Here is a 27,158-nt window from a genome sequence, read left to right as displayed (position 1 = left end):
AAAATTCATGGACACCAATGACAATGAAAACACAACTGTTCAAACTCTTTGGGATACAGCAAAGGCCGTCCTGAGAGGAAAGTATAGAGCAATACAAGCCTTTCTCAAGAAACAAGAAAGGTCTCAAATACACAACCTAACCCTACACCTAAAGGAGCTGGAGAAAGAACAGCAAATAAAGCTTAAACCCAGCAGGAGAAGAGAAATAATAAAGATCAGAGCAGAAATCAATGAACTAGAAAGCAAAAGAACAGTAGAACAGATCAACGAAACTAGAAGCTGGTTCTTTGAAAGAATTAACAAGATTGATAAACCCCTGGCCAGGCTTATCAAAAAGAAAAGAGAAATGACCCAAATCAACAAAAACATGAATGAAAGAGGAAAGATCACAACCAATACCAAAGAAATACAAACAATTATAAGAACATATTATGAGCAACTCTATGCCAGCAAATTAGATAACCTGGAAGAAATGGGTGCATTCCTAGAGATGTATCAACTACCAAAATTGAACCAGGAAGAAATAGAAAACCTGAACAGACCTATAGCCACTAAGGAAATTGAAGCAGTCATCAAAAATCTCCCAACAAACAAAAGCCCAGGGCCAGATGACTTCCCAGGGGAATTCTATCAGATATTTCAAGAAGAATTAATACCTATTCTCCTGAAACTGTTCCAAAAAATAGAAATGGATGGAAAACTTCCAAACTCATTTTATGAGGCCACCATTACCTTGATCTCAAAACCAGACAAAGACCCTATCAAAAAGGAGAATTACAGACCAATATCCTTGATGAACATGGATGCAAAAATTCTCACCAAAATACTAGCCAGTAGGATCCAACAGTATTAAAAGGATTATTCATCATGACCAAGTGGGATTTACCCCTGGGCTGCAAGGCTAGTTCAACATCCGCAAATCAATTAACGTGATACAATACATTAACAAAGGAAAGAACAAGAATCATATGATCCTCTCAATAGATGCAGAAAAAGCATTTGACAAAGTACAGCATCCTCTCTTGATCAAAACCCTTCAGAGTATAGGGCTAGAGGGGACATACCTCAATATCATAAAAGCCATCTATGAAAAACCTACAGTGAATATCATTCTCAATGGGGAAAAGCCGAGAGCTTTTCCCCTAAGGTCAGGAACGTGGCAGGGATGTCCACTCTCACCACTGCTATTCAACATAGTATTAGAAGTCCTAGCCACAGCAATCAGACAACAAAAAGAAATCAAAGGCATCCAAATAGGCAAAGAGGAAGTCAAACTCTCACTCTTTGCAGATGATATGATACTGTATGTGGAAAACCCAAAAGACTCCACCCCAAAACTGCTAGAACTCATACAGGAATTCAGTAAAGTGGCAGGATATAAAATCAATGCACAGAAATCAATGGCATTCCTATACACCAACAACAAGACAGAAGAGAGACAAATCAAGGAGTCGATCCCATTTACAATTGCACACAGAACCATAAGATACCTAGGAATAAATTTAACCAAAGAGGCAAAGGATCTGTACTCAGAAACCTATAAAATACTCATGAAAGAAATTGAAGAAGACACAAAGAAATGGGAAAACGTTCCATCCTCATGGATTGGAAGAACCAACATTGTGAAGATGTCAATGGTACCTAGAGCAATCTACACATTCAATGCAGTCCCCATCAAAATACCACCAACTTTTTTCAAAGAAATGGAACAAAGAATCCTAAAATTTGTATGGAACCAGAAGAGACCCCGAATAGCCAGAGGAATATTGAAAAAGAAAAGCAAAGCTGGCGGCATCACAATTCCGGACTTCCAGCTCTATTACAAAGCTGTCATCATCAAGACAGTATGGTACTGGCACAAAAACAGACACATAGATCAATGGAACAGAATCGAGAGCCCAGAAATGGACCCTCAACTCTATGGTCAACTCATCTTTGACAAAGCAGGAAAGAATGTCCAATGGCAAAAAGACAGTCTCTTCAACAAATGGTGTTGGGAAAATTGGACAGCCACACGCAGAAGAATGAAACTGGACCATTTCCTTACACCAAACACACAAAATAGACTCCAAGTGGTTGAAAGACCTAAATGTGAGACAGGAGTCCATCAAAATCCTAAAGGAGAACACAGGCAGCAATCTCCTCGACCTCAGCCGCAGCAACTTCTTCCTAGAAACATCGCCAAAGGCAAGGGAAGCAAGGGCAAAAATGAACTATTGGGATTTCATCAAGATAAAACGCTTTTGCACAGCAAAAGAAACAGTCCACAAAACCAAAAGACAACCGACAGAATGGGAGAAAATATTTGCAAATGACATATCAGATAAAGGGCTAGTATCCAAAATCTATAAAGAACTTATCAAACTCAACACCCAAAGAACAAATAATCCAATCAAGAAATGGGCAGAAGACATGAACAGACATTTTTCCAAAGAAGACATCCAAATGGCCAACAGACACATGAAAAGGTGCTCAACATCGCTCGGCATCAGGGAAATCCAAATCAAAACCTCAATGAGATACCACCTCACACCAGTCAGAATGGCTAAAATTAACAAGTCAGGAAATGACAGATGCTGGCGGGGATGTGGAGAAAGGGGAACCCTCCTACACTGTTGGTGGGAATGCAAGCTGCTGCAACCACTCTGGAAAACAGTATGGAGGTTCCTCAAACAGTTGAAATTAGAGCTATCATACGGTCCAACAATTGCACTACTGGGTATTTACCACAAAGATACAAATGTAGGGATCCGAAGGGGTACGTGCACCCCAATGTTTATAGCAGCAGTGTCCACAATAGCCAAACTGTGGAAAGAGCCAAGATGTCCATCGACAGATGAATGGATAAAGAAGAAGTAGTATATATACACAATGGAATATTATGCAGCCATCAAAAGGAATGAGATCTTGCCATTTGCAACGACGTGGATGGAACTGGAGGGTGTTATGATTAGCGAAATAAGTCAATCAGAGAAAGACATGTATCATATGACCTCACTGATATGAGGAATTCTTAATCTCAGGCAATAAACTGAGTATTGCTGGCATGGTGGGGTGTGGGAGGGATGGGGTGGCTGGGTGATAGACATTGGGTAAGGTATGTGCTATGGTGAGCGCTGTGATTTGTGCAAGACTGTTGAATCACAGATCTGTACTTCTGAAACAAATAATGCAACATATGTTAAGAAAAAAGAAAAAGAAGAAGATAGCAGGAGAGGAAGAATGAAGGGGAGTAAGTCAGAGGGGGAGACGAACCATGAGAGAGGATGGACTCTGAAAAACAAACTGAGGGTTTTAGAGGGGAGGAGTGTAGGGGGATGGGTTAGCCTGGTGATGGGTATTAAAGAGGGCACATTCTGCATGGAGCACTGGGTGTCATGCACAAACATTGAATCATGGAACACTACATCCAAAACTAATGATGTAATATATGGTGATTAACATAACAATAAAAAATTTTTAAAAGGATGATTGAATTAAATTTGTTTTCTAGTGTTGATAATTCAGGTAAATTTCTTTTGTGTTAATAGCTCATTATTGGTATTACTGTGTATTGAATTCTTGTCAAATTTAGGGAAACCTCTATGATGTTTCTTCTACCTGTTAACTGTAAGACTTCAGGACAATTCAAATTTTCACAAATATGTTTTAAAATAACAAACTCATAAATGGTTTGTAATTGCTGTTTGCAGTGTAATGGTGCATTGCAAATTTTATTGGTGATGTCAGTGTTTTGATAAGTCAGCAAGAAACCCACAACTCTCTCCAGTGTGTTAACATGCTTCACTCTTTATTCACAGCTGCCTCTCTGCTAACTTCTCCCCCTGCTTCCCTCATTCCTGGGAAGGTGTTTTCCAGAGTCTCCCCTACCAACCTCATGCACATAAATCCCCAGCTCAGAGTTGGTTTCTGGAGAACCAAACTATACTGGGCTGAATATTTCCCCCCAAAATCATGTCCACCCACAGATCCTCAGAATGGGCCTTATTTGGAAACAGCGTCTTTGCAGATGTGATTAGTTAAGATAAGGCCACATTGGATCAGGCTGGGTCCCAAACTCATGACTGGTGTCCTCACCTCGAGAAAAGAGGAGGAGATAGGCACAGAGAGATGAAGGCCATGGGAGGATGGAGGCAGAAACCGTGAGGCAGCCACAAGCTGAAGAACACCAAAGATCTCCAGGAGCCACAGAAGCTGAGAAGGAGAAACAGAGAATTCTCTCCTAGAGCCTTCAGAAAAAGGTGACCCTGCTGACACCTTGGTCTGAGGCTTCTGGCCTCTAGAATGGGGAGGGAATAAATTCCCATTGTTTGGAGCACCCAGTTTACAGTATTTTGTCACAGAAGCCCCAGGAAGCTAGGAAACAGTCCCTGTATCTTGACCCCACTCCTCACATGTGGTGAGGAAGAGAGGCTGGAATTGAAAGACTGTCCTACCCAATTATATTTGAAATACTTTATAAACACTTACATGAATACATGGTTAGGCCTCCTGAAAGGCCCTGAGACATAAGCTGCTTCCAGAACCAAGCCTTGGCCCCTCTGCCTGGGAACCAAGTGCCCTTCTCCAAGGAGCATCCATGGGTAGTGCAGATCACAGGGGGGACACTGGGGTTGTCAGGCCTCACATGACGTCCTTCAAGTGTAGCCCTACACACACACAGACGCTCAGAGTGCACAAGTGTGAGGGAATGAAAAGGCAGTTCGCATGGAGACCAAAGAGTCGGACCACACGGTACAGCGGATTCAGACGAATGCCAGCAAGTGCCCGTGAGCAAAGGCTCCTGGAGTTCAGGGACAGAAGGGTAGGTGTGGAAAGTAGACTCTGCATGCTTCATGGGAAAGACGGCAGAAGAGAAGGACCTTAAAAATCATAAAGATTTTTGTTTTTGTTTTAGAGAGGGAAGGGGGAGGGGCAAGGGAAAAGGAGAGAGAGAAACTTAAGCAGGCTCCATGCTCAGCGTGGAGGCTGACTCGGGGCTTGATCTCACGACTCTGAGATCATGACCTGAGCCAGAACCAAGAGACAGACGATCAACTGAGCCACCCAGGTATGACAAAAGATCATAAAGTTTTAACCAAGGGTGTTGAGACCTTCCTCTAGCCTGACCCACAACAGGTCACTCTGTAGGAGCCTAGAGCCCCTTTTCGGGCCACGGACTTCACAGCCGACCTCCCGTAGCCATTGACTTTGAGAAGTCTGGCATGATGCTTGGTGTCTGTTCCCCTTCCAGGTGCAGTAAGTGTGTATGAGACCAGAGAAATGGAATGTTTCTACCTGCGAACCGGAAGAGAGAAATTAAAGCCAACCTGAAAGAAAGAGGGCATCAGTCATTCCATCATAAATCCTGACTCTTCCACATTTAGGGGCCTTGAGTGCACCTGGGCGCAGCCCCCCTTTTCACAGCAGAGGGAAATGAGACCTGGGGTGCAGTGGTCTGGCCACAGTCACCGCTGGAGTATAGTCACTCTGCCGCAAGCCCCTGCACAAAGCCACTGCCTTCCTGCCACACCAGGCTGCCCTTGACACTAAATCGTGGCTCTCACTGCTATTGATTAACCAGGGGAGAAATAACCCATTGTGAGTCTAATTTACCCTGTATGAACTAGCTTGAAAGGTGACATCAGAAGCTAGATCTCCACAATTAAGCAATGTGCCAATTGAAGCCACACAAGAACCTTAACAACAACAAAAAAGACAGAAAGTCAATTATTTCAGAAAGTCAGTTATTTCAAACCGGTGTATTTGAACTCTCCTCGTTTCAAACAATTATTCAGGCACCATGAAAACACAGTTTGATGCTTTAATTCATTTCACTGATTGAGCTGAAACCTAAATATTTTCACTAAGTTGGGCACTTATTTGACTGAACTCATTGCCTGTACTTTGTTTTTGACATTAAGAATGCTCGGCTTCACTGTAGGGTCAGGATAAGGGGGTGCAGGGGTCGGGATGGGGTAATACTTAATATGCACTCACCCGGGTCCAGAGGGGCTTGACTTCTTTTTTTTTTAATTTTTTAAATTTTATTATGTTATGTTAGTCACCATACAACACATCATTAGTTTTTGATGTGGTGATCCAGGATCCATTGTTTTCATATAACACCCAGTGCTCCATGCAGTACGTGCCCTGCTTAATACCCATCACCGGGCTAACCAGCCCCACCTCCCCCCCTCCCCTCTAAAACCCTGTTTGTTTCTCAGAGTCCATAGTCTCTCATGGTTCATCTCCCCCTCCGATTCCCCACCCTTCATTTTTCCCTTCCTTCTCCTAATGTCCTCCACGCTATTCCTTATGTTCTACAAATAAGTGAAACCATATGATAATTGACTTTCTCTGCTTGACTTATTTCACTTATCATCTCCTCCAATCCCATCCATGTTGATGTAAGAGTTGGGTATTCATCCTTTCTGATGGCTGAGTAATAGTCCATTGTATATATGGACCACATCTTCTTTATCCATTCATCTGTTGAAGGGCATCTCGGCTCTTTCCACAGTTTGGCTATCGTGGACATTGCTGCTATGAACATTGGGGTACATATGGCCCTTCTTTTCACTACATCTGTGTCTTTGGGGTAAATACCCAGGAGTGCAATTGCTGGGTCATAGTGTAGATCTATTTTTAGTTTTTTTTTTTTTTTAAAGATTTTATTTATTTATTTGAGAGAGAGAGAATGAGAGATAGAGAGCACGAGAGGGAAGAGGGTCAGAGGGAGGAGCAGACTGGAGCCCGATGTGGGACTCGATCCCGGGACTCCGGGATCATGACCTGAGCCGAAGGCAGTCGCTTAACCAACTGAGCCACCCAGGCGCCCTATTTTTAGTTTTTTGAGGCACATCCACACCGTTTTCCAAAGTGGCTATACCAACTTGCATTCCCACCAACAGTGTAAGAGGGTTCCCCTTTCTCCACAACCTCTCCAACATTTGTTGTTTCTTTCCCAGTCCATTTTCCCATTCTAACTGGTGTAAGGTGGTATCTCAATGTGGTTTTGATTTGAATTTCCCTGATGGCTAATGATGATGAACATTTTTTCATGTGTCTGTTAGCCATTTGTATGTCTTCTTCAGAGAAGTATCTTTTCATGTCTTCTCCCATTTTTTGACTTGATTATTTGTTTTTTGGGTGTTGAATTTGAGAAATTCTTTATAGATCTTGGATACCAGCCCTTTATCCGTAGTGTCATTTGCAAATATCTTCTCCCATTCTGTGGGTTGCCTCTTTGTTTTGCTGACTGTTTCCTTTGCTGTGCAGAAGCTTTTTATCTTGATGAAGTCCCAAAAGTTCATTTTTGCTTTTGTTTCACTAGCGTTTGGAGATGTATCTTGAAAGAAGTTGCTGTGGCTGATGTCAGAGAGGTTACTGCTGTGTTCTCCTCTAGGATTTTGATGGATTCCTGTCTCACATTGAGGTCGTTCATCCATTTTGAGTTTATCTTTGTGTATGGTGTTAGAGAATGGTCGAGTTTCATTCTTCTGCATGTGGCTGTCCAATTTTCCCACCACCATTTTCCATTGCATGTTTTTTCTTGCTTTGTCCAAGATTATTTGACCATAGAGTTGAGGGTCCATATCTGGGTTCTCTATTCTGTTCCACTGATCTATATGTCTGTTTTTGTGCCAGTACCATCCTGTCTTGGTGATCACAGCTTTGTAATGTAACTTGAAATCGGGCAACGTGATGCCCCCAGCCTTGTTTTTCTTTTTCTACATTTCCTTGGCGATTCGGGGTCTTTTCTGATTCCATACAAATTTTAGGATTGTTTGTTCCAGCACTTTGAAAAATGTCATTGGAATTTTGATTGGGATGGCATTGAAGGTATAGATTGCTCTGTGTAGCATTTTAACAATGTTTATTCTTCCGATCCATGAGCATGGAATATTTTTCCATCTTTTTGTGTCTTCTTCAGTTTCTTTCATGAGTGTTCTGTAGTTCCTAGAGTATAGATCCTTTACCTCTTTGGTTAGGTTTATTCCAAGGTATCTTATGGTGTTTGGTGCTATTGTAAATGGAATCTTTTCTCTAATTTCTCTTTCTACAGTTGCATTGTTAGTGTATAAGAAAGCAACTGATTTCTGTGCATTGATTTTGTATCCTGCCACATTACTGAATTGCTGTATGAGTTCTAGGAATTTGGGGGTGGAGTCTTTTGGGTTTTCTACATCAAGTATCATGTCATCTGAGAAAAGAGAGAGTTCGACTTCTTTGCCAATTTGAATACCTTTTATTTCTTTCTGTTGTCTGATTGCTGTTGCTAGTACTTCTAGTACTATGTTGAACAGTAGTGGCGAGAGTGGGCATCTTTGACGTGTTCCTGATCTTAAGGGAAAGGCTCTCAGCTTTTCCCCATTGAGGATGATATTCCTGTGGGTTTCTCATAGATGGATTTTATGAACTTGAGGAATGTTCCCTCTATCCCTATACTCTGAAGAGTTCTAATCAGGAAAGGATGCTGTGTTTTGTCAAATGCTTTTTCTGCATCTACTGAGAGGCCCATATGGTTCTTCTCCCTCCTCTTATTAATGTGTTCTATCATATTGATTGATTTACAAATGTTGAACCACCCTTGCATCCCGGGGATAAATCCCATTGGTCATGGTGGATGATCCTTCTAATGTGTTGTTGGATCCTCTTAGCTAGGATTTTGTTGAGGATTTTGGAATCCATATTCATCAGGGATATCGGTCTGAAATTCTCCTTTTTGATGGGGTCTTGGCCTGGTTTGGGGATTAAGGTAATGCTGGCCTCATAGAATGAGTTTGGAAATTTTCCTTCTGTTTCTATTTTTTGAAACAGCTTCAGGAGAATAGGTATTATTTCTTCTTTGAATGTTTGGTAGAATTCCCCAGGGAATCCACAAGGCCCTGGACTCTTGTTTTTTGGGAGGTTGTTGATCACTGCTTCAATCTCGCTACTGGTTATTGGCCTATTCAGATTGCCAATTTCTTCCTGTTTCAGTCTTGGCAGCTTATAAATTTCCAGGAAGGCATCCATTTCTTTGAGATTGCTCAGTTTATTGGCATATAGTTGTTGATGATAATTTCTAATAATTTTTTCCATTTCCTTGGTGTTAGTCATGATCTCTCCCCTTTCATTCATAATTTTATTAATTTGGATCCTTTCTCTTTTCTTTTGGATAAATCTGGCCAGTGGTTTATCGATCTTATTAATTCTTTCAAAGATCCAACTTCTAGTTTCATTGATCTGATCTATTGTGTTTCTGGTTTCTAATTCATTGATCTCTGCTCTAATTTTAATTATTTCTCTTCTAATGCATGGCTAAGGCATCATTTGTTGCTTTTTCTCTAGTTCTTTAAGGTGTAGAGTTAGTTGGGTGAATTCGGAATATTTCTATTTTCTTGAGTGAGTCTTGGATGGCTATGTATTTCCCCCTTAGGACTGGCTTTGCAGTATCCCATCAGTTTTGGACCCAAGTATTTTCGTTCTCATTGGTTTCCATGAATTGTTTAAGTTCTTCTTTGATTTCCTGAGCACAGTGGTCTTTAGCTTCCAAGTGTTTGAATTTCTGCAAAATTTTTTCTTGTGATTGAGTTCCAGTTTTAAAGCCTTATGGTCTGAGAATATGCAGGGAATAATCTCAATCTTTTGGTATTGGTTGAGACCTGATTTGTGACCCAATATTGGTCTGTTCTGGAGAAAGTTCCATGGGCACTCAAGAAGAATAAGCATTCTGTTGTTTTAGGGTGGAATGTTCTGTATATATCTATGAAGTCCATCTGGTCCAGTGTGTCATTCAAAGCTCTTGTTTCTTTGTTGATTTTCTGCTTAGATGATCTGTCTATTGCTGAGAGTGGAGTATTGAGGTCTCCTACAATTAATATATTGTTATCAATATGAGTCAAAAAAAAACAGACATTGGAAAGAAAAAGTCATGTATCAAAGGCAATCATGTCAAGAGGCTTAAAATAATTAAGAAGAGATCTTTTTTTAATTGTGTTATGTCTAAAATACAGAGCAACGGGCACCTGGGTGGCTCAGTTGGTTAAGCGACTGCCTTTGGCTCAGGTCATGATCCTGGAGTCCCAGGATCGAGTCCTGCATCGGGCTCCCTGCTCAGCAGGGAGTCTGCTTCTCCCTCTGACCCTATCCCCTCTCATGTGCTCTCTCTCTCTCTCTGTCTCTCTCTCAAATAAATAAAATCTTAAAAAAAAAAAGATACAGAGCAGCTACATTAATACAGGAAGGCCAGGAATACCTTGTATAAGGCAAGAAATCCATTTTTAACACAACATCATTCTTGAGTTCATTGTAGGGTCCCAAGGGAGGACTCGAGGGACACAGTTTCCAGATTATAAGGCCCAATATCGAATTCTTGCTGCTTTGCTTCTGTTACTATCAGAAGCCTTAGGCCAAGAGCAGAGAGACCAATTACCCCATTTGCCTGGGACTGTCAGGGTTTTAAAACTGACAGTCCCAGGTCCCAGGTAACCTCTAGACCCAAGCAAATCAACTTGTTTGGTCACCCAAACTCTTCAGATAACTTCGGTATTATTGATTGTTGGTTCCCTACCTTTCCTTTGTCAAGTTGACTGTCAAACTCTTTCCCAGTGAGGGGTGCCTGGGTGACTCAGTTGGTTAAGCAACCAACTCTTGATTTCAGCTCAGGGTTATGAGACCGAGCCCCAACTCGGGCTCTGCTGCATGTGGAGTCTGCTTGAAATTCTCTCTTTCCCTCTTCCTCTGCTCCTCCCCTGCCTCTCCTTCCCTCTCTAAAAAAGCACAAACAACACAAAACAACTCGTTCCTAGTGATATGTAAGAGTAAACATGTAAATCCAATGGGAAGCAATGGGAATAGTCTTATATTACTCCAACTGCTGCATCAAAGTATAATTTGCTACCGAGTGGAAATTGTAATCCTAGTGAAACTCTGCCTCGGACATTATCATATCCTCACCCAGGAAAATCAATGAGATTCTCTTGCACCATTTCCTAGGGAAGCTCTTAGCCTGCATTATTTACACATGCAAAGTGTTCTTTTTATGTTTTGAAAGAAGTAGAGTATTGATCAAGGTCAGGTTTTTCCTAAAACAATAACAAAGCAGTAAGTAATGAATTGGGTAACAGAAATGGTATGGTGACTCAGTTTCCCCATCTCCAAATCAGAAGCATTGATAGTATCTACTTCATAAAACTATTCTGAAAGTTAAATGCAGCAATATTTGTAAACAACTTAAAACAGTGCCCAGCACAGAGGAAGGGCTGTATGAGCATTTGTAAATTAATTAATTAAAACCGCACTGGTTAAATTTTGTTACTGTTGCCTTTCAGATAAATGTGGATGGATATAGATACGGGTATATACACATGTGTGTACATACACACATCTGCACATACCTACAGACACACAGGTTTACATGAGAAAACTGTGTAAGGAACGGATAGAAGATTTAAGCAGGGGCGCCTGGGTGGCTCACTCAGTTAAGCGTCTGCCTTCAGCTCGGGTCATGATCTCAGGGTCCTGGGATCGAGCCCTGCATCAAGCTCCCTGTTCAACAGGAAGTGTCCTTTTCCGTCTGCCCCTCCACCCTGCTCGTGCTCTCTCTCTGTCTCTTTCTCTCTCAAATAAATGGAGGATGCAAGAGCCCAATGGACTCTGGAGTCTGGCCTTGCATGGCCTGTCCTGACCCCTGGAGCTTGCAGCTTTGCCACAAAGGAATGATCACCGCAAGTGCCTGACAACAGCCTCCGGTGTCCTGGGAGGGTGAGAATGGGCCTTGGAGTGGGGAAACCAGCTATCCTGAAGAAGGGATAGCTATCAGGACCTGGAAGCCACACCTACGAGCCTGTCTCCAGGGACGAGATCCTGGAGGGTTCCCTGGATGCCACAGGACAAAAGGCAAACACCTGAGTCTGAGCCAGGATAACCATGCACCTTGGGAGTATGAAGGCGAATCAGGACACACCCGAGGACCAGTGGGGACAAGTCAGATCTGGAGCAGCACACATTGGGCTAAATAAAACATTTTATTAGTGTTAATTTCACCTGTTTCTTTTTACTTTTTAATATGACTATTAGAGCACTGAAAATTACATATATGACTCATGTTTTTTATGAGACAGCGCTGGTCTAGATTGTTTTCTTAATCAGGCTGAACAGGGCAGCAAAGTTAGGAAAATTCTATAACATATAGAAAGTGTCAGTGCTGCACCCTGGGAGCGAGGCCTGTGGAATTCAAACTCACGACACGTGCCTTATTCAGCTCATCTGACAAAGCCTCTCCAGAGGGTCTTGACTCACCTGGGTCCACATGGTCTTGACTTCTGAAAGCAGTTGGCACAAAATGAGGCCAGAGACATGGACACCCCTTGTAAAGCATATTAAGAAGCCAAATTTTCTTCCAAGTGCAGGGAGAGGTTATCAAAAAGCTTTAAGGAAGAACAAAGCATGTCACCTACATTTCCAGAAACCTGTATTTGCTGGTGTGCTGGCAGTGTGTAACCTCAGCTCTTTGGAGAAAAGAAAAAGTCAAGAGTGAAGAAAAAGCCCTGATTGGTCACCTTGGCCAATTTCCCTGGTGGACCTCCTCCCACCATGGCTGGTCCCAAGCTACCAAGGTGAAGTTACTGATGACGAAGTTGGAGAGAAGTCAGCACTAACAATCCCCTCTCAGGAAGGAAAACTAGCTACTACCGTGCACCACTGCCTGGACCAGGAGGGAGTGGGTGGGTTGGGGGCTGAAGACAGGGTCGATGGAACTTGCTGGTGGGCTGGGCATGGGAACGTGACATGTCGAGGATAAATCCTCTGTCTCTGCCTCCACCGAGACTGGACGCTGTTTCCCAGACGGGGCGGTGGGGGAACCCGTGGAGGTGGGAACTCCAGGTTTCTCTGATGGACATGGTGAGTTTGAAATGTGGAAATGAGAGGCACCGAGTAGGCAACTGGGTATGAAAGACTGGAACTCAGAAGAAAGGCCGTTGGCCTGGGGCCTGAGATCCAGGAATGATCAGAAAAATCAAGTCTTTTAATCTGCAGGAAAGGATGTGCTCTCGGTAGAGAAAAGAGAGAAAGGAAAAGCCCTCTGACATGGGGAGCAGGTGTGAGCAGAGGTGAGGGGGGCAAGGAGCACCCCAAGGGGCTGGCATCCTCCTGCAGACTTGTGTCCTTCGGAGGAGACAGTGGAGCCTCCTGCCCCGCTATGATGGGCCCCGGTGTGTTCCCTGTGCTCAGCCATCCCCACCCAGCCCCTTAGGCAAGCACAGCTCCTTCCTCACTGTGGAAAAACAATCACTCTGCACGGCGCAGGGAGGAGATCCTAAGACGCAGATGCTTGGCCCAAGCATGCAAACGGGGACATTTCAGCTCCACGGAAGGCCAAGCTCAGTCCAGAAGGAAAAATTTAAGATTCCCGGGCACAGGATCAGCATGGATCAGACCTGAGATGTTCACTCTTGCCACCCTCCTTTGGGGTTGACACCAGCAGTTTCTTCCTTGTCTGTCCCTTTGAGGGGCCAGATGTTTTCCTTTGGAAATTAGGAATTTGAAATGTGAAACTGAAAGAAGTCTTATCCTCTCCATAAACTTTCTGCCTCCTGCAGTCCTGTACCTGCCAAGCTATACCCCTAGCTCCGCCTCGCCAGCCAATTTGGAAATGCCAAGGTTCTATTCGTGTCCATGTCCTTCCCCTAATTGGCCCCTCACCCTACTGCTCCCACTCACTGAAATATGCTGGAATCATCCCAAGTGGTTCGCACATATTCCTGCTGCGGTCGTCATGGCTTCTCTGGCACTGGGGACTTGTTTGAATGCCACATACAGATGAGGAAATTGAGACCCAGAGAGGTTGAGTTCCCTAACCAGTGGAGCTGGTATTTGACCCCAGCAGAGTGGCCCCAGGATCTCCCCGGAACCATCACGCTATTCTGCCTGCTGATGGGACATTAGTCTCACTCCCTTTTGGGCTTTTAAGCTCCTTGAAGTGTGACTATGTCACACCTTCTTCCATTTTACCACATCCTTACCACAACCATCCGAAGTAGGAATACCCATGAGAAAGTTGAGGCTCAGAGGGGTTTAGTAACTTTTCCAAGATCACACAGCTCTTAAATCCTTCTCTCTTTAATTCTGAAGCCTGTCCTTTTAACCACAGCAACAGAAACAGACTTTATCCCATCAATCTAGAGAGCAGAACTAGAATGTAGGAGTAGAAGAAACACCAAAGCAAATGCCATTCCAAACTATTGTTTGGAAAAGAGGAAAATGGCCACGACTTGGAAGCAAAAGATTCGGGTTTGAATGTCTACTCCCCGGCTGCGATCTAGGGAAAACTGTTTAATGTTTTTGGACTCCCTTTCCCCTCATTGTAAAATGTCCTTCCTGCCCCTCAGGACTGTTAGACATTAAAGAAACACCAAAGGAGCCCTTTGTGTTGTAACGTGTCCTATCATTGTTGTTGCAGTCATGCTCGTCAGTGGCGGGAAGATGCCTGGCCTGTGAGGCTCTCCTTGGCTCTTCCTGTCTCCAGTGAAACTTGCTTCTGTGGGCAGCTCTCCGGCAGGCTGGCACTCAGCACTGTCACCCAGAAAGGGGAAGCCTGAGCTCAGAAGTACATCACAGACTTGTGTTTGTGGGCTCAGGCTGGACCCGGCCACCTGCAGATAGCCTTGCACCTCACTCTCTCTCTAATAGTTCGTGGATCATCATCACTTGCTCGAGCAACTTAGAAGCCCACCTGCACAGGCAGTGTTTGGGGGGCTGGTTTTCTGAAGCGCACGCTCACCGCCCTCAGTGGGGAAGGGTCCATGCTTCCTGCTCCCTCACCACCACCGTGGGGTGCTTCCTGTGTAACCGAGCCCCCCCCCCCCCCCCGCCCTGCTCTCTGCTGGGGAACAGGGCATTTCTGTCAGAAACCTTTAAATGTCTCTGGGTTGCTAATGTGGGAAACCTTCCTCTAATCCAGGAATCCAGCCTGAAAGGAGAAGAGAAAGAGCCAAGGACCTTGCTTAGGCAACTTTGTGACTCTCAGGAGAAAGAATAAACCCAGCGAGTTCTAAATCAAAACAAAACAAAAAGAGTGGGTGAAAGGATCAAAGGTGTCAGTCACCTTCCTTCTTTGTTCTGGAGCTTCAGGTTGCCCTCCTTGGAGGCAGTAACAACTACCAGTCAATGGTGCATCCTTCTGGGGTAATCTTTGTTATTTTTCTGTAATCACACAAATAGTACATATTGTACATGCAGTTCTGCATTTTGATATTTTTAAAGGTTATCTTTCCATAGTAGCTCAAATAGATCTGCTAGTTTTGTTTCTTAATGACTAGTATTTTGTTGCATGGCAGCCCATAATTTATTTACCTGTCCTTTGTTAATATACCTGTAGGTCATTTATAATATTTTGCAACTACAAGCATTGCTCCAAGGAATGAAGCTGGATATCTATGAGTTGGCATCTGTGTATCTATAGAATATATTCCTAGAAGGTGAATTGTTACTTCAAAGGGTATATGCATTTTTAATACTGATACATATTTTAAGTAGCTGTTTATAGAGGTTGTTCCAATTTGTGACTTTACTGGTAATGAAAGACACTTTCTTCACAATGATACCCATAATGTGTTTTCAAACTTTATGATCTCTTCTAATCTGTTCATGTTCATGTCAAAGTTTAATATGCAGCTTTTCCATAGGAGGTGAAGTTAACATTTTTTACTACATTTCAAACTTTTTAAATGAACCCTATGTCCTGTCTTTTGTTCACTTTTTCTATCGGGTTGTGCGTCTTACTGCTTAAGTTGATTTGTAGAAACTCTTTGTATGTTAAGGGAATTAGTTTTCTGTGATATGAGCCCAAATACTTTTTACAAATTGGTTGTTTTACTTTTGACTTTGTATATAGAGCTTTTGGACACAGTTAAAGAAAAAAAATTTAATGTAGTTTAATTACCTTTCTTTTTAAGCTGTCTGCATATTTTAACACACCAAAGAGTCTTGTCCACCTCAAAATTACATTTTATGTTTTCTTTCAGTAATTTTGTTTTATTTCTATAATAAATGTTTTTTAAATAAAAAAAAAAAACAGTGAGCTCTGACAGAAAAAACTGGTTTCTTGGGGCCCTGGATACTATGTCTCCCTTATCAGGCAGGACACTCAAGGGGTCGGACAGAAGGAGCCAAATGAAAGGCAGTCCAGAAGGACCTGACTCTAGAGCTGCAGAATCTGCTCTACCTGTACCTGTGCCTGTGCCTGTACCTGCACCTGTACCTGTGCCTGTACCTGCACCTGTACCATGCCTGTGCCTGTACCTGTACCTATACCTGCACCTGTACCTGTGCCTGCGCCTGCACCTGCACCGTGCCTGTACCTGTACCTGTGCCTGTACCTATACCTGTGCCTGTACCTGCACCTGTACCTGTGCCTGTGCCTGTACCTATGGCTATACCTGTGCCCGTACATGCACCTCTGCTTTCACCTGTGCATGTACCTGTACCTGTGCCTGTGCCTGTGACTGTACCTGTGCCTGCACCTGTACCTGTAATTGTGCCTGTACTTGTTCCTGTGCCTGTACCTGCACCTATACCTATACCTGTACCAAAACAGTGCTCAGCTGCACTTTGAATGATCCACAGCAGCAGTGTCCAGCAGAACTTTCCAGGAGGACAGAAATGCTGTATTGTGTGTGTCCAGTCTGGTAGCCACTAGACACATGGGGCTATCGAGCATTTGAGATGTGACTAGTGTGACCAAAGAAATTAATTTTACATTTACATCGTTTTATTTGAATTTTGGTAGCTCTTTGTGGGCATTATATAGGGCAGCATGGTCTGGAGCCACATTGCTGATGGTCTGATGTCGGTAAGTGTTTAGAAGGTAGGCCAGAGAGAGCATATTCTTTTTTTTTATTATTATATGTTAATCACCATACATCATTAGTTTTTGATGTAGTGTTCCATGATTCATTGTGTATAACATCTAGTGCTCCATGCAGAGCGTGCCCTTTTTAATACCCATCACCAGGCTAAACCATCCCACCACCCCCGCCCCTCTAGAACCCTCAGTTTGTTATTCAGAGTCCATCATCTCTCATGGTTTGTCTCCCCCTCCGATTTCCCCCCCTTCATTCTTCCCCTCCTGCTTCTTTTTTTTTTTTAACATATATTGTATTATTTGTTTCAGAGGTACAGATCTGTGATTCAATAGTCTTGCACAATTCACAGCCCTCACCATACCACATACCCTCCCCAATGTCTATCACCCAGCCACCGCATCCCTCCCACCCCCACCACTCCAGCAGGCTGGGGTCTCTGGCAGCTGCAGAGCATCTCTTGGCAGCCCTAGCTCTAGGTCATCTGGGAACCTTGCGTTTTCTCCCTTGTGCGGCTGTCCGCAGCACACAACTGATGCAAGGGAGTGCGGGAAGTGGGGAGCAGGGCCATCGCTCACCATCCTGTGTAGCCACACACTAACATGCCAGTCCGTATTCACTGGATGAATTCACACCAGTGGGGTAAGAAGTCTCCAGGGTCTCAACAGCAGTCAGGGCCTGATAAGTCCTAATACTTCCATCACATTCATCTTTTCTTTTCGTGCCTTCTATGCCTTCTACACCCTTCTCTGATAACACAGATATATAAACCCACCTTGTTTGCCAAGATAATTGGTTAGGATTATTGCATTAGAATGTTTAAGCCAATGTTCAGCTCTGAACGTAAGACTGGCTACCCCTCTCAAACATGTCTGCCGGGTGATGGGACAGTCTGGCTTCCGGGGGGGTGTTCAGCTGTCTGTATGCACACAAAAGCCATGGAGGTGGACCTTGAGCTATGAGGCCTCTGTAGAGTTGATGGTGGGACAAAGACATTCAGAGAACGAAGAAGCTGTTGAGGATGTTGGAAAGTGCAACTCAGCTACAAAACCACTTCCCAAATCTGGGAATGTATCAAAACACGTGTGGTCAATTCTACAATGCTCTAAACATCACAGTTTGATTGAGTTCACTTAGCATGCTTGATTTTGGCCCTGAAGTTAAAATTATTTACCCACATCGTTCTGGGAGGTATCCCTCTGCCCAGGGACATTTATACAGACTCAGTTTAAATCCTATTCCATCAAACCCCAAGAAACGTTGGCTGACACCACAGTTAAAAGGAGCTACTGGCATCAGGATTGAACCTGAGCACACTGAAGGTGAAACACTGGTTTGTTTTGAACAGAAATCCTCTGCAAGCTGTCTATGCACTAAGCTATGGCAATGCTGACCGTTCTGTCAAGGTCTTTAGGGCAGACGTAAGCTGGAGGATGTTCCAACTCTTGAACTGGGAAGCCCAGGTTCTAGAAGGAGCTTATGAAAGGCTTCAAGAGGAAAGGCAAGGTTTCTGTGTACGAGTTCTAAGATTTGAACAGTGCAGCTCAAACCACTTTTATTTCAGATTTCTGTTTCTTTCCCAATCACCATCCCTCTGATGGATCACCCCCGGGGAAATCAAAGCCAAACTGTATCTCAGCTTCAAGCTATAAGACAACGTTATGGTTTGGCTCTGGTATCTGGAGTAGTAGCCTGAAAATCACCCAAGATACCCTGGAAGGCAGGTAGCTGAACTGATCTCCATGTGCTCACATAGTTCTCAGAGGACATTATTATTTTTTTTAAGATTTTTATTTGAGAGCGCAAACAAGCTAGAACATACAAGAAGTGGGAGCAGCAGTGGGAGAGGGAGAAGTAGGCTCCCCGCTGAGCCAGGAGCCCGACATGGGACTCAATCCCAGCACCCTGGGATCATGACCTGAGCTGAAAGCTGACGCTTAAGTGACTGAGCCACCAGGCGCCCCCTCAGAGCACATCTCTAAGTCTCTCATGTGCTTTAGCCTAATAATATCTAGCAGGCTATGTTCTATCCCTCTAAATTAGGCATGGAGGGGGAAAACAAAGAAGCCCGTAAATTAAAAAACGTTTTCATGAAATTAGTAATATTACACCTGTTCAGTTTGAAAAGCCCTGGGTAAGTACTGGCTAAGACACATTAAGAGTGACAAAGAGCAGGACCGGAAACCAGCCAATTTCAGAAAAAGCAAACAGTAACATTTGTTGAGTGCTTTTGTTCATGCTATTAATATTTATTTAATTCCTACTATGAGCCAAAAACTGTTCCGGAAGACTCACAGGTGAAGAAGAGAATGAAGGCCCTGCTCTCATGGAGGCCGTATTTTAATTTAATGGAGTTCACATTTTATTCACCGTTTGTAGATAATAAACTCATAAATACATAGCATAATTTCAAGTACTGAGAAGTGCTAGGAAGTAAAACATGATGAAGAGAGAGCAGCCGGGATAGTGAGAGCAAATCCCACCCTCTCTGGGAGGGAATGAACCCTGATTTGCTCAGCTTAAGTCAGAAGCCAATTTTGGGACCAAACCACTGTGGCCAGGTGTGGACACAGTGTTTCAACATGACCGTTGAGGGCCCACCACAGGGCTGAAAGGTAGCACAGTTTCCAAAGTGAGGAGGGAGATGTTGGGCTGTCACCCCACTACACCCCCAGGTCCAGAGCCCCCGGTCGTGGTCTGAAGGCAGGCAGAGGTCGGCCTCCAAGAGATCATGGAGCAATGAAGGATCCAAACAATATTAAGATGCACTGGAAACCGATTTCACTCCTGCTCCAGGTGCATCGCAGGTGACCTGAGGGCTCTGCTCCATGGCTCCCACTATCAGGGATGGACAAGGGACCATTACGGTCCTGAGTGGCAGGGGAAAGGGAACTCAAGTGTCCTCCACAATAAGTGGTCCGTCCCGGAAGCGATGCACTTCTTTCCCTCATCTCCCTTAATGAAAGAATGATCCTCTTGAAAGATGCATAAAATCTTCCATCTCACCAAGTAGCAGGTAGTACAGTATTATAGTAACTGGGTGATCAGTATCTTAAAAAGCTCGGGTAGTTTAAACTCCTAGAGGTACTTAACTGACTCCCAAAGAACAGAACATACAACTTAAGAGAACAAAATATCATTCTTGTGTAATATAGCTGGAATCACATAAATAATTAAGAATGAGTCCTCAGAAAAAAGGAAATAAGCAAAGCAAAATGAGCAATAGTAATAAATCACACTTATATAGTTTCAGGTTTTATTTTCATAATTATCTTCCCCATAGAAGCAATAATCTACATTTCCATAACAACACATTTAATATTTACTCATCAAAGAACTGGAAAAAATAGGAAGCACAGATTCCATACACAAATACCATATTCTGCATATGCACAAATAAATTCAATATATTAAATATATTTCTAGATTGACTTCACTTACAATATAATAGAACACTGAGCATATTCATGCAGGCTTCCACTTTGGTAAAAGTGATGACACGAGTTCTGGAAAAGTTTTTCCTGTTGTAAACACACGTTTCCCACTTCTGACCACACTCTCAGGATAAAGACTTCTATACATGGAAAAATAAAATGCAGGAAGATGGAACGAGGGTTCTTTCCTGGACACCACACAGAATAACCCTGACATCAAAGAAATATCCCGAAGTCCCGGCTCGTTAGTTCCCAAGTGTGGGCGGGGAGGGGTGGCAGGGTCGGGGGAAGAGGCTGCACTTGAAAGAAATAGAGCCTTTCATGTTGTTAAGGGTCAGCTGCCCTGCTGATACAGAATGCACTGAATCACTCCTCATTTTTAATATGTAACACTTAACTTTTCCAAGGCTGTAATGGGTAATGTAGTCTATAGACAAATGGTCTAAAATACCTTTTAAGTGCTGCCAAATCTGTTTAGACAGATAGTTGCTTAGCTCACATGAGCATGAACACGAGACTCCCGAAGTTTCTGACTGGATATAAAGGGCCCAGCAGCAGTGGCGGGCTCTCGGAAGTATTACTATGCCATTCAGTACAAATGTCTAAGTACAGCCTCGCTGAGATTGTTCAAAGTTCGTCTCCACACGATTACTGAAAATGAGCTGCTACTGCAGAACTATGCAAGTAAGTTGAAGAATCAAAGCATTAAATTTGTTGGGTGTTTTAAATCAGATCTTCAATAACAACTTCTACCCTCCCACCGCCCCCAGCCAAGCGCACAGAGGATGCCATCCTGGCTAAGTCCTCTTCTCCCTCAGAAACAGCTGTGGCTAAAACCAGACATCAGGATGGGCCTTGGTGTCTTCAGGGAGCAGCAAAATGTGCACCTGCACTTGGAGAAGGCCGGCTCTGGGAAAAGGCAGATGGGCTGCGTGAACAGGGACCACTCTGGGTGGCATCTGCCTGCAGAATGCACACTGCTGCTAATGGGTGCCTCTCTTCAGTGAATAGATTTGGAGATGGGGCCAAGCCGCATGGGTGAAAAAGGAATGCTTCACAAATAGCTTTCTAGGACTACCTACAAGGACTGACATGTTGGCGGCTCAGTCCTCTCAACAGAAGTACCTCAGAAACAGTTCTCCCCATTCAGCTACACGTCTGCGGTATACACAGCGTCCCCGTGCCATGTTACTGTCCCACCGCAGCTCTAGATGAATCAGAAATTATTTCGGAGGGAACAAAGGTCTATATTCTAGACTGATGGGAATATTACCTCTTTGTTAGAATGCACAATAGTCCTCATTAGAGTTGACTATAGCTTCAAAACTTTCAACTTACACATAAGACTTTAAACATACCTTTTATTGAACTAAGTAATATTGTAAGGCTCCAAAGAGCATCCTGTCCCCGTCTTACCTCTGAAAAGATTTAAAGATTTGATAATTTAAATGTATCTAATATCAATGGGGATAAACTTCCTTTTCAAAACAAAAGTTTAAAATACTACTTTGTTTAACTCAGTAAACTTCACTTTTAGCAGCAATTATTAAATAAAACGCAAAGGAAATTCTCTAACAATAAATCACAAAAGCCCAAGAGAAAAGAATTTCTATGCCTAGTGTCCCTTTTGTTTGGAACATAATTTGTGGCTTGCAAATTTAAAAATCAACTGTATTAAAATGTGACAGTATATTTTTCTGTTAATTCCTGCTGATGTCTTAGAAAGGCTCTTATGGAAAGAGAAAGAAGTGTTTTCACATAGTGGGTACTTAGGGAAATGATGACTAAACATGAGTCTTTATTAGCATTTTCAAAACCACTACTGCAAAGAAGTCTGGATCCCCTTAGACAAGGTCCAAGTCCATGAATGGCATGTCAGGACACTTTTCTTCCTTTCTGTGGCAAAGCAAGGTCCTAGCACAGGCCTCCTGCGTACTCATCTTCGTCTTCCTCCGCTGTGGGGGCCGTGGCGCCTTCAGACTTAGCCTGTGGTGCTGCAGATTTCTTCTTGATTCCCCCTCCTGGAACCACCAAACTCAGGCCTAGCTTAGCATACTGTCAATGACAAAGCATGTTCTCAGAAGCCAGATAACCTGAATCTCAATATACCACGTGTCAAGAGTAGCTATCAATAAGAGACAGATCCTCATTTTCTACCTCAGGAAAACCAATACTACCATTTAGATGGAAAAACAACCAGAACAAAATTCAATACTTCTCTGCCATCAGATGGCTTGTGACTGTGACGTGGCAGGTACACAACTGGTAAAAATATCAGTTACACATCACACTTAGGAATTGGAGATAATCGGGACACACTCAGCTAAGTAATACCTACAGTGCCTACAAAATAAAGATCTGCTGAGTAAACGAAAAGAGTTAAGCTAGTGACAAATTCTTTAAAAATAATCAGACTTACAAAAGCCTATGTAAAACTTTACCTGGAAAAAAACCCAAAAAACAAAAAACAATAGATTCCTTCTACATACATCATTACAAAAAAAACCTGAAGGTCTCAAGCTGATCTGATACCAAATCACACGAACAGGGGCTCAGAAATCTAGTGAAAAGGGAAAGCCAGTAACACTCAGGTTCTGAATACAGCAGTGTGTGAGGCCGTTTTGCACATGCAGACCACTCTATTCTGCGGGACAGGTTGGCAAGACAGGGGCCAGTGGCTTACAGGTGAGTTAATGGAGGCTTACAGAGTTAATTACTAACCTGCATCATACAACCAGCTGTCACAGAAGTGGGCCTCCGACAAGTCTATCCAATTACAAAGGCCACTACCTGATGAGCCCCTTTCAGACAGTGAAGCCTAAAACACACTTAAACTAAGCAACTACAGAGGTCAAGGGGTAGTAGGAGAGGCTAAGAAATGGAGCCCAATTAAAAAATACACATACAGTCAATACCACTGGATGGCTGGAAAAATGGCTGTAAACCCACACTGCTGACATCTCAGCCTTCTAAGCCTGTGGTGAAATTCAGTGCCAATGCCACATTCCTTTGTAAGCAGTGGCTGGAGGTAAAAAATAAGAGGGGGAAATCTCACAAGTCCATAGGAGAAAAATCTAGAAGCCTCCACCTATCAAGAAGAAGGACAAAAGGCCACTTACATCATTGTCCATGTACTTGAAAAGCGGCGAGTTGCAGACCTCGGACACTTGGTCTTGGTCTTGCTGGTCATAGCCTTCAAGAAGCTGCTCCAGCGCAGCACAGTCTTCGCTCCCGCTGAACCCTGGGATGCTACAGCAAGCACGAGTCACAGGTCTCCACCTGCCCCCGGGGGGTCTGCCTCTGCCCCCACCCCCAACAGATGTTTGCCAATAGCTGCAGACATTTTTGTTAACAAGTGGCTAGCAGCCTGGGATGCTCTAGACATCCCACAATGCACAGGACAGGCCCGAGAGCAAGGAATTAAGCAGCTCAAAATGTCAACAGTGCCCCGATTGGACCACTTATTTTAACTACCTCCAAGAAGAAATGATCTTCTTGTAATGCAATCTGAGAACATTTCTCTACTTTTTTTGGTTCTTTTTTTCTCAGAAGGCAAATGGAACAAAATAATTCCAGTCATTCACTCCCATGAAATCCCCAGGAGAAAAACCCAGGAAAGATCACAACTTGTAAAAATCCTGTTGAAATGGTAGGTAAGTCCTCCTACCACTGTGAAATTTATTAAAAACCAAAACTAGCTTCACGGCCAACAAGAGCTGTCTAAGCAGTGATCTTACACTGGGAAACAGAAATGTTGACACTGCAAGTCAAGACAGGGCTGCCAACACCTTACCTGTAGCTCTCCCTGACACACCGCTCGGCAGCCACGTAGTCATTTCTGTGGAGATGAACTAAGACTTGAGCAATTGTTTTCTAAAACAAAAGAGGGGATTATGATCCAAACTGACATCTATTTATTAGTAAAGTCAATTTCCTGACATCTGGAATTTAATTTTTAGAGTCTAGGCTTGCCTACAGAGATTGATAAATTCTTAGTAACTTCCACGGCACATGCGAGAGAGAATATACTGCGGCAAGCAGTATATCCCAAACTCTACTGTGCACAGAAACCACTCCAGCTCCTATTAAATGAAGACTGTGATTTAACGGGGTCCAAGGCAAGCCTGAGACTCTGCTCCCAGGTGGTCCCAATACTGCCAGTCTGAGGACCACACTGAATAACACAACTTAGAACACAAGCACCACACGTAAAAAAAAAAAAAAAAAAAAAAGTCTCGTAACTATGTAAGTTTAATCTTGAAAAGGGAAATCTTGAAGCAGGACCCATGACTCCACAATACTTTGGAATTCTTAAAGAAATAACAGGAAAAGGTGAATGAACAAAAACTTTAGATAATAGGAATACTATTTATATGCCAACAAAGGCATTAATAAAACCAAAGATGTGACTGATAAGATCTTACTGGCAAACAGCTCTTCAAAAAGTGTTTTTCCATCTTTTTTCTTTATTTTTCAGATGACTTTCATTGATCTGTCCTTAAGTTCACTAATCTTTATCATCTCCATCATCAGATTAAGTTCATCCAGTATTTTACTGCAGACATTTGCTTTTTCAGTTCCAAAATTCTCATTTATTTTTAATTTCTATTTAAAACATAATAAAACAAAAACACAGTTCTCTTGTCCATTCATCTGTTTACCTTTGCACCTCATGGAATAGTTAAGATAGCGGCTTCGAAGTCGTGACCTGGTAATTTCCACATCTGGGTCATCTCTGGGTTGGCACCGGTTGTCTTCTCTTGGGAACTGGTCCTATTTCCTATGTTGAGTGCTTTGGGACTGTATCCTGGACGCTGTGGGTGTTCTGCTGCATAGACTCTCCTATAATTCTCAGGAGAATGTGAAGGTTTTCAGCAGGCAATCCAGCAGTCAGGCTCAGATGCATGGTCTGTCCGCACATGGTGGGCAGTGGCTCTAGTCTTTAGTGCCTCTGCCCCCTGCTGCGGCTCGGCCCCAAGCAAGAGCCCTGCGAGGGGCGCTGTGAATCCTGGGCAGCGATCATACCTTACTGCAGCTCTCAAAGCTTATGCTCTGCTGCTCTGGGTCTGTCTGCCACACGCAGAGCTGGAGAGTAACCCCAGGCACCTGCTCACACCCACACTCGGGATTCCTGAGTTTTTCTCCTTGCTCTTAGCTCATTGTCCTAGCTCCTCTGACCAAAGAGACTCAGCCTCTTGGGGTGTTTTATCTGCTGCACCACTCTCACAGCCACTGCTCCATGACTAGGGCTCAACCTCAGAGCAAAGCCAAGGGAGAAACAAGAAGACAATGGGGCTGCTTTTCCCAGTCCCTCCAGTTAGAAACTTCGGATAGATGGGTTCCTTGGGCGTTTTGGGTGCTGCACCATCTGTTCCATGACTGGGGGCTTCTCTCAAGCAAGGCCACAAGAGAAACAGGGAAAGCCACTCCCGCACCAGCTACTTCTCCAAGTGCTCACTCCTCTTGCTCTTATTTTTCAGAGTTCTGAAGTTTTTGTATTTTGTCCAGAAGTTTTAGTTGTAATCAGCAGGAAAGATAGACTATAGTGGGCTTACTCCATCTTGGTCAAAATTATTTTTTAAAATATCCATGGAATGCAGAATTATGTACATAGTTACACCAATATGAAAAATTAACAAATATAAAGCCAAAAATAAGCACTTTCAAAACATACCTTGTAACAAGTTGGATAATTCTCAATCTCCTTATAAATATTTTTTTCTTTCTGAATAGAAAGTGCTGCCTCATCAAACCTAAAGACAAAACAAAGAAATGTCAAATAATGCAGCTCTAAATGATTTAAAGCAGAGATCACTTTTCTATTTGAGATTCTAGCAAGAAGGTATCAGGCATATTTAGCAATTGCTCTACCACAAAGTTTCCATGAGCTCTGCACATCTGGCTTATCTTTTAAACTCTTTGATTTGCCCATTCATGCATCATGCAGACAGACAAAAAGCAGAAGAACTTAAGGATAGGTTACTTCAAACAGAGTAGTTTAAGTCTGGTAAAGATCATCCATTAATGAGTATCTTAACCAATTCAACAAACTGCTCTCTGCAAGCTTTTGTGAAAAGCATTAGAAAAGCCCCAATTTAATCATCCCAGAGTTCTTTCCTTCCACCAAAGCCATCCAGACACCCCCAGAGCACCTCCTGCCTGCTGGAGAATTCCCTCCCCTACTCCGTCCTCACTACCATATTCCCCACTGCTGCCTCAGTGAGCCAAAGACAACGTCCTTCCTGCCAACTCTCACCCATTTTCCTTTTCTTCCATCCCACTCAGGTGGAAGGATGAAGAGGAAAGGCATCGCTAACACTGTTCCCCCAATCCTCCAAAGCCCTCACCTTTCCCCTCCCCCAGCCTCAAGCCCAGCACACCCTAAGCAGCTCCTCACCTCTTCAGATAGGTGCATCGTGCCCCTGTCCCAAGACTCTCTTCCTGGCATCTAACCTGTATCTGAAGGAAGTGTGCAGGCTTCACCCATCTCTCTCACCCCAAAAGCCAAAATGGCAAGCAATCTGCATGTTAGGATGCAGTGGGGGAAAAAGCTGTTTTGTAACCCAAATTAAAATATAAAAATGTTATACTATACTTTTCTGTATGTTAACAATTATGTTTTAAAAAGATCTGTGCACGTGCATACACACACAGTATGGCCTGTTTTAACTCATATGAATTAAACTGAATTTTTGTGGGCCATGCCCTGGTAACTTACTACTTCATACAATAAGGCTCATTGGAGAAATGCATTCTGAATTTCCAAAGATCAACTTGCTAAATTCTGGGAACAAAGCCAGTTTATAAATTGGGCACGGTAGCAGACTTCTAAAATTGTTCCCCAAGATTCTTGCTCCTCATATACACTCCTTGTATAGTCTCCTCTTGAAATGTG

General features: G+C 43.2%; 1 protein-coding gene and 1 pseudogene across 1 annotated transcript in view; both read right to left on the bottom strand.

Annotated features, from left to right (window-relative positions):
* The window catches only part of LOC148162279 (sodium channel protein type 10 subunit alpha-like), a 50,182-nt pseudogene extending 33,927 nt beyond the window's left edge, over nt 1-16,255 (bottom strand).
* Nucleotides 16,256-20,068: 3,813 nt separating this feature from the next.
* NAPG (NSF attachment protein gamma) overlaps nt 20,069-27,158 on the bottom strand; it is a 29,552-nt gene continuing 22,462 nt past the window's right edge. The window contains exons 9-12 of the mRNA XM_028123954.2: nt 25,938-26,016; nt 24,057-24,136; nt 23,383-23,512; nt 20,069-22,318 (exon numbers count right to left, since the gene is read on the bottom strand). Coding sequence (XP_027979755.1) covers nt 22,178-22,318; nt 23,383-23,512; nt 24,057-24,136; nt 25,938-26,016 — 430 coding nt within the window. The 3' untranslated portion in view covers nt 20,069-22,177. The remainder of the gene's footprint in view (nt 22,319-23,382; nt 23,513-24,056; nt 24,137-25,937; nt 26,017-27,158) is intronic.

The sequence above is a fragment of the Eumetopias jubatus genome, unplaced genomic scaffold, assembly GCF_037043125.1.
Source record: "Eumetopias jubatus isolate StellerSeaLion01/CBP00866 unplaced genomic scaffold, mEumJub1_p1.0 scaffold_16, whole genome shotgun sequence".
NCBI lineage: Eukaryota > Metazoa > Chordata > Mammalia > Carnivora > Otariidae > Eumetopias > Eumetopias jubatus.
The sequence above is the reverse complement of the archived record's forward strand: the minus strand, read 5'-3'. Positions and strand labels throughout refer to the sequence as shown.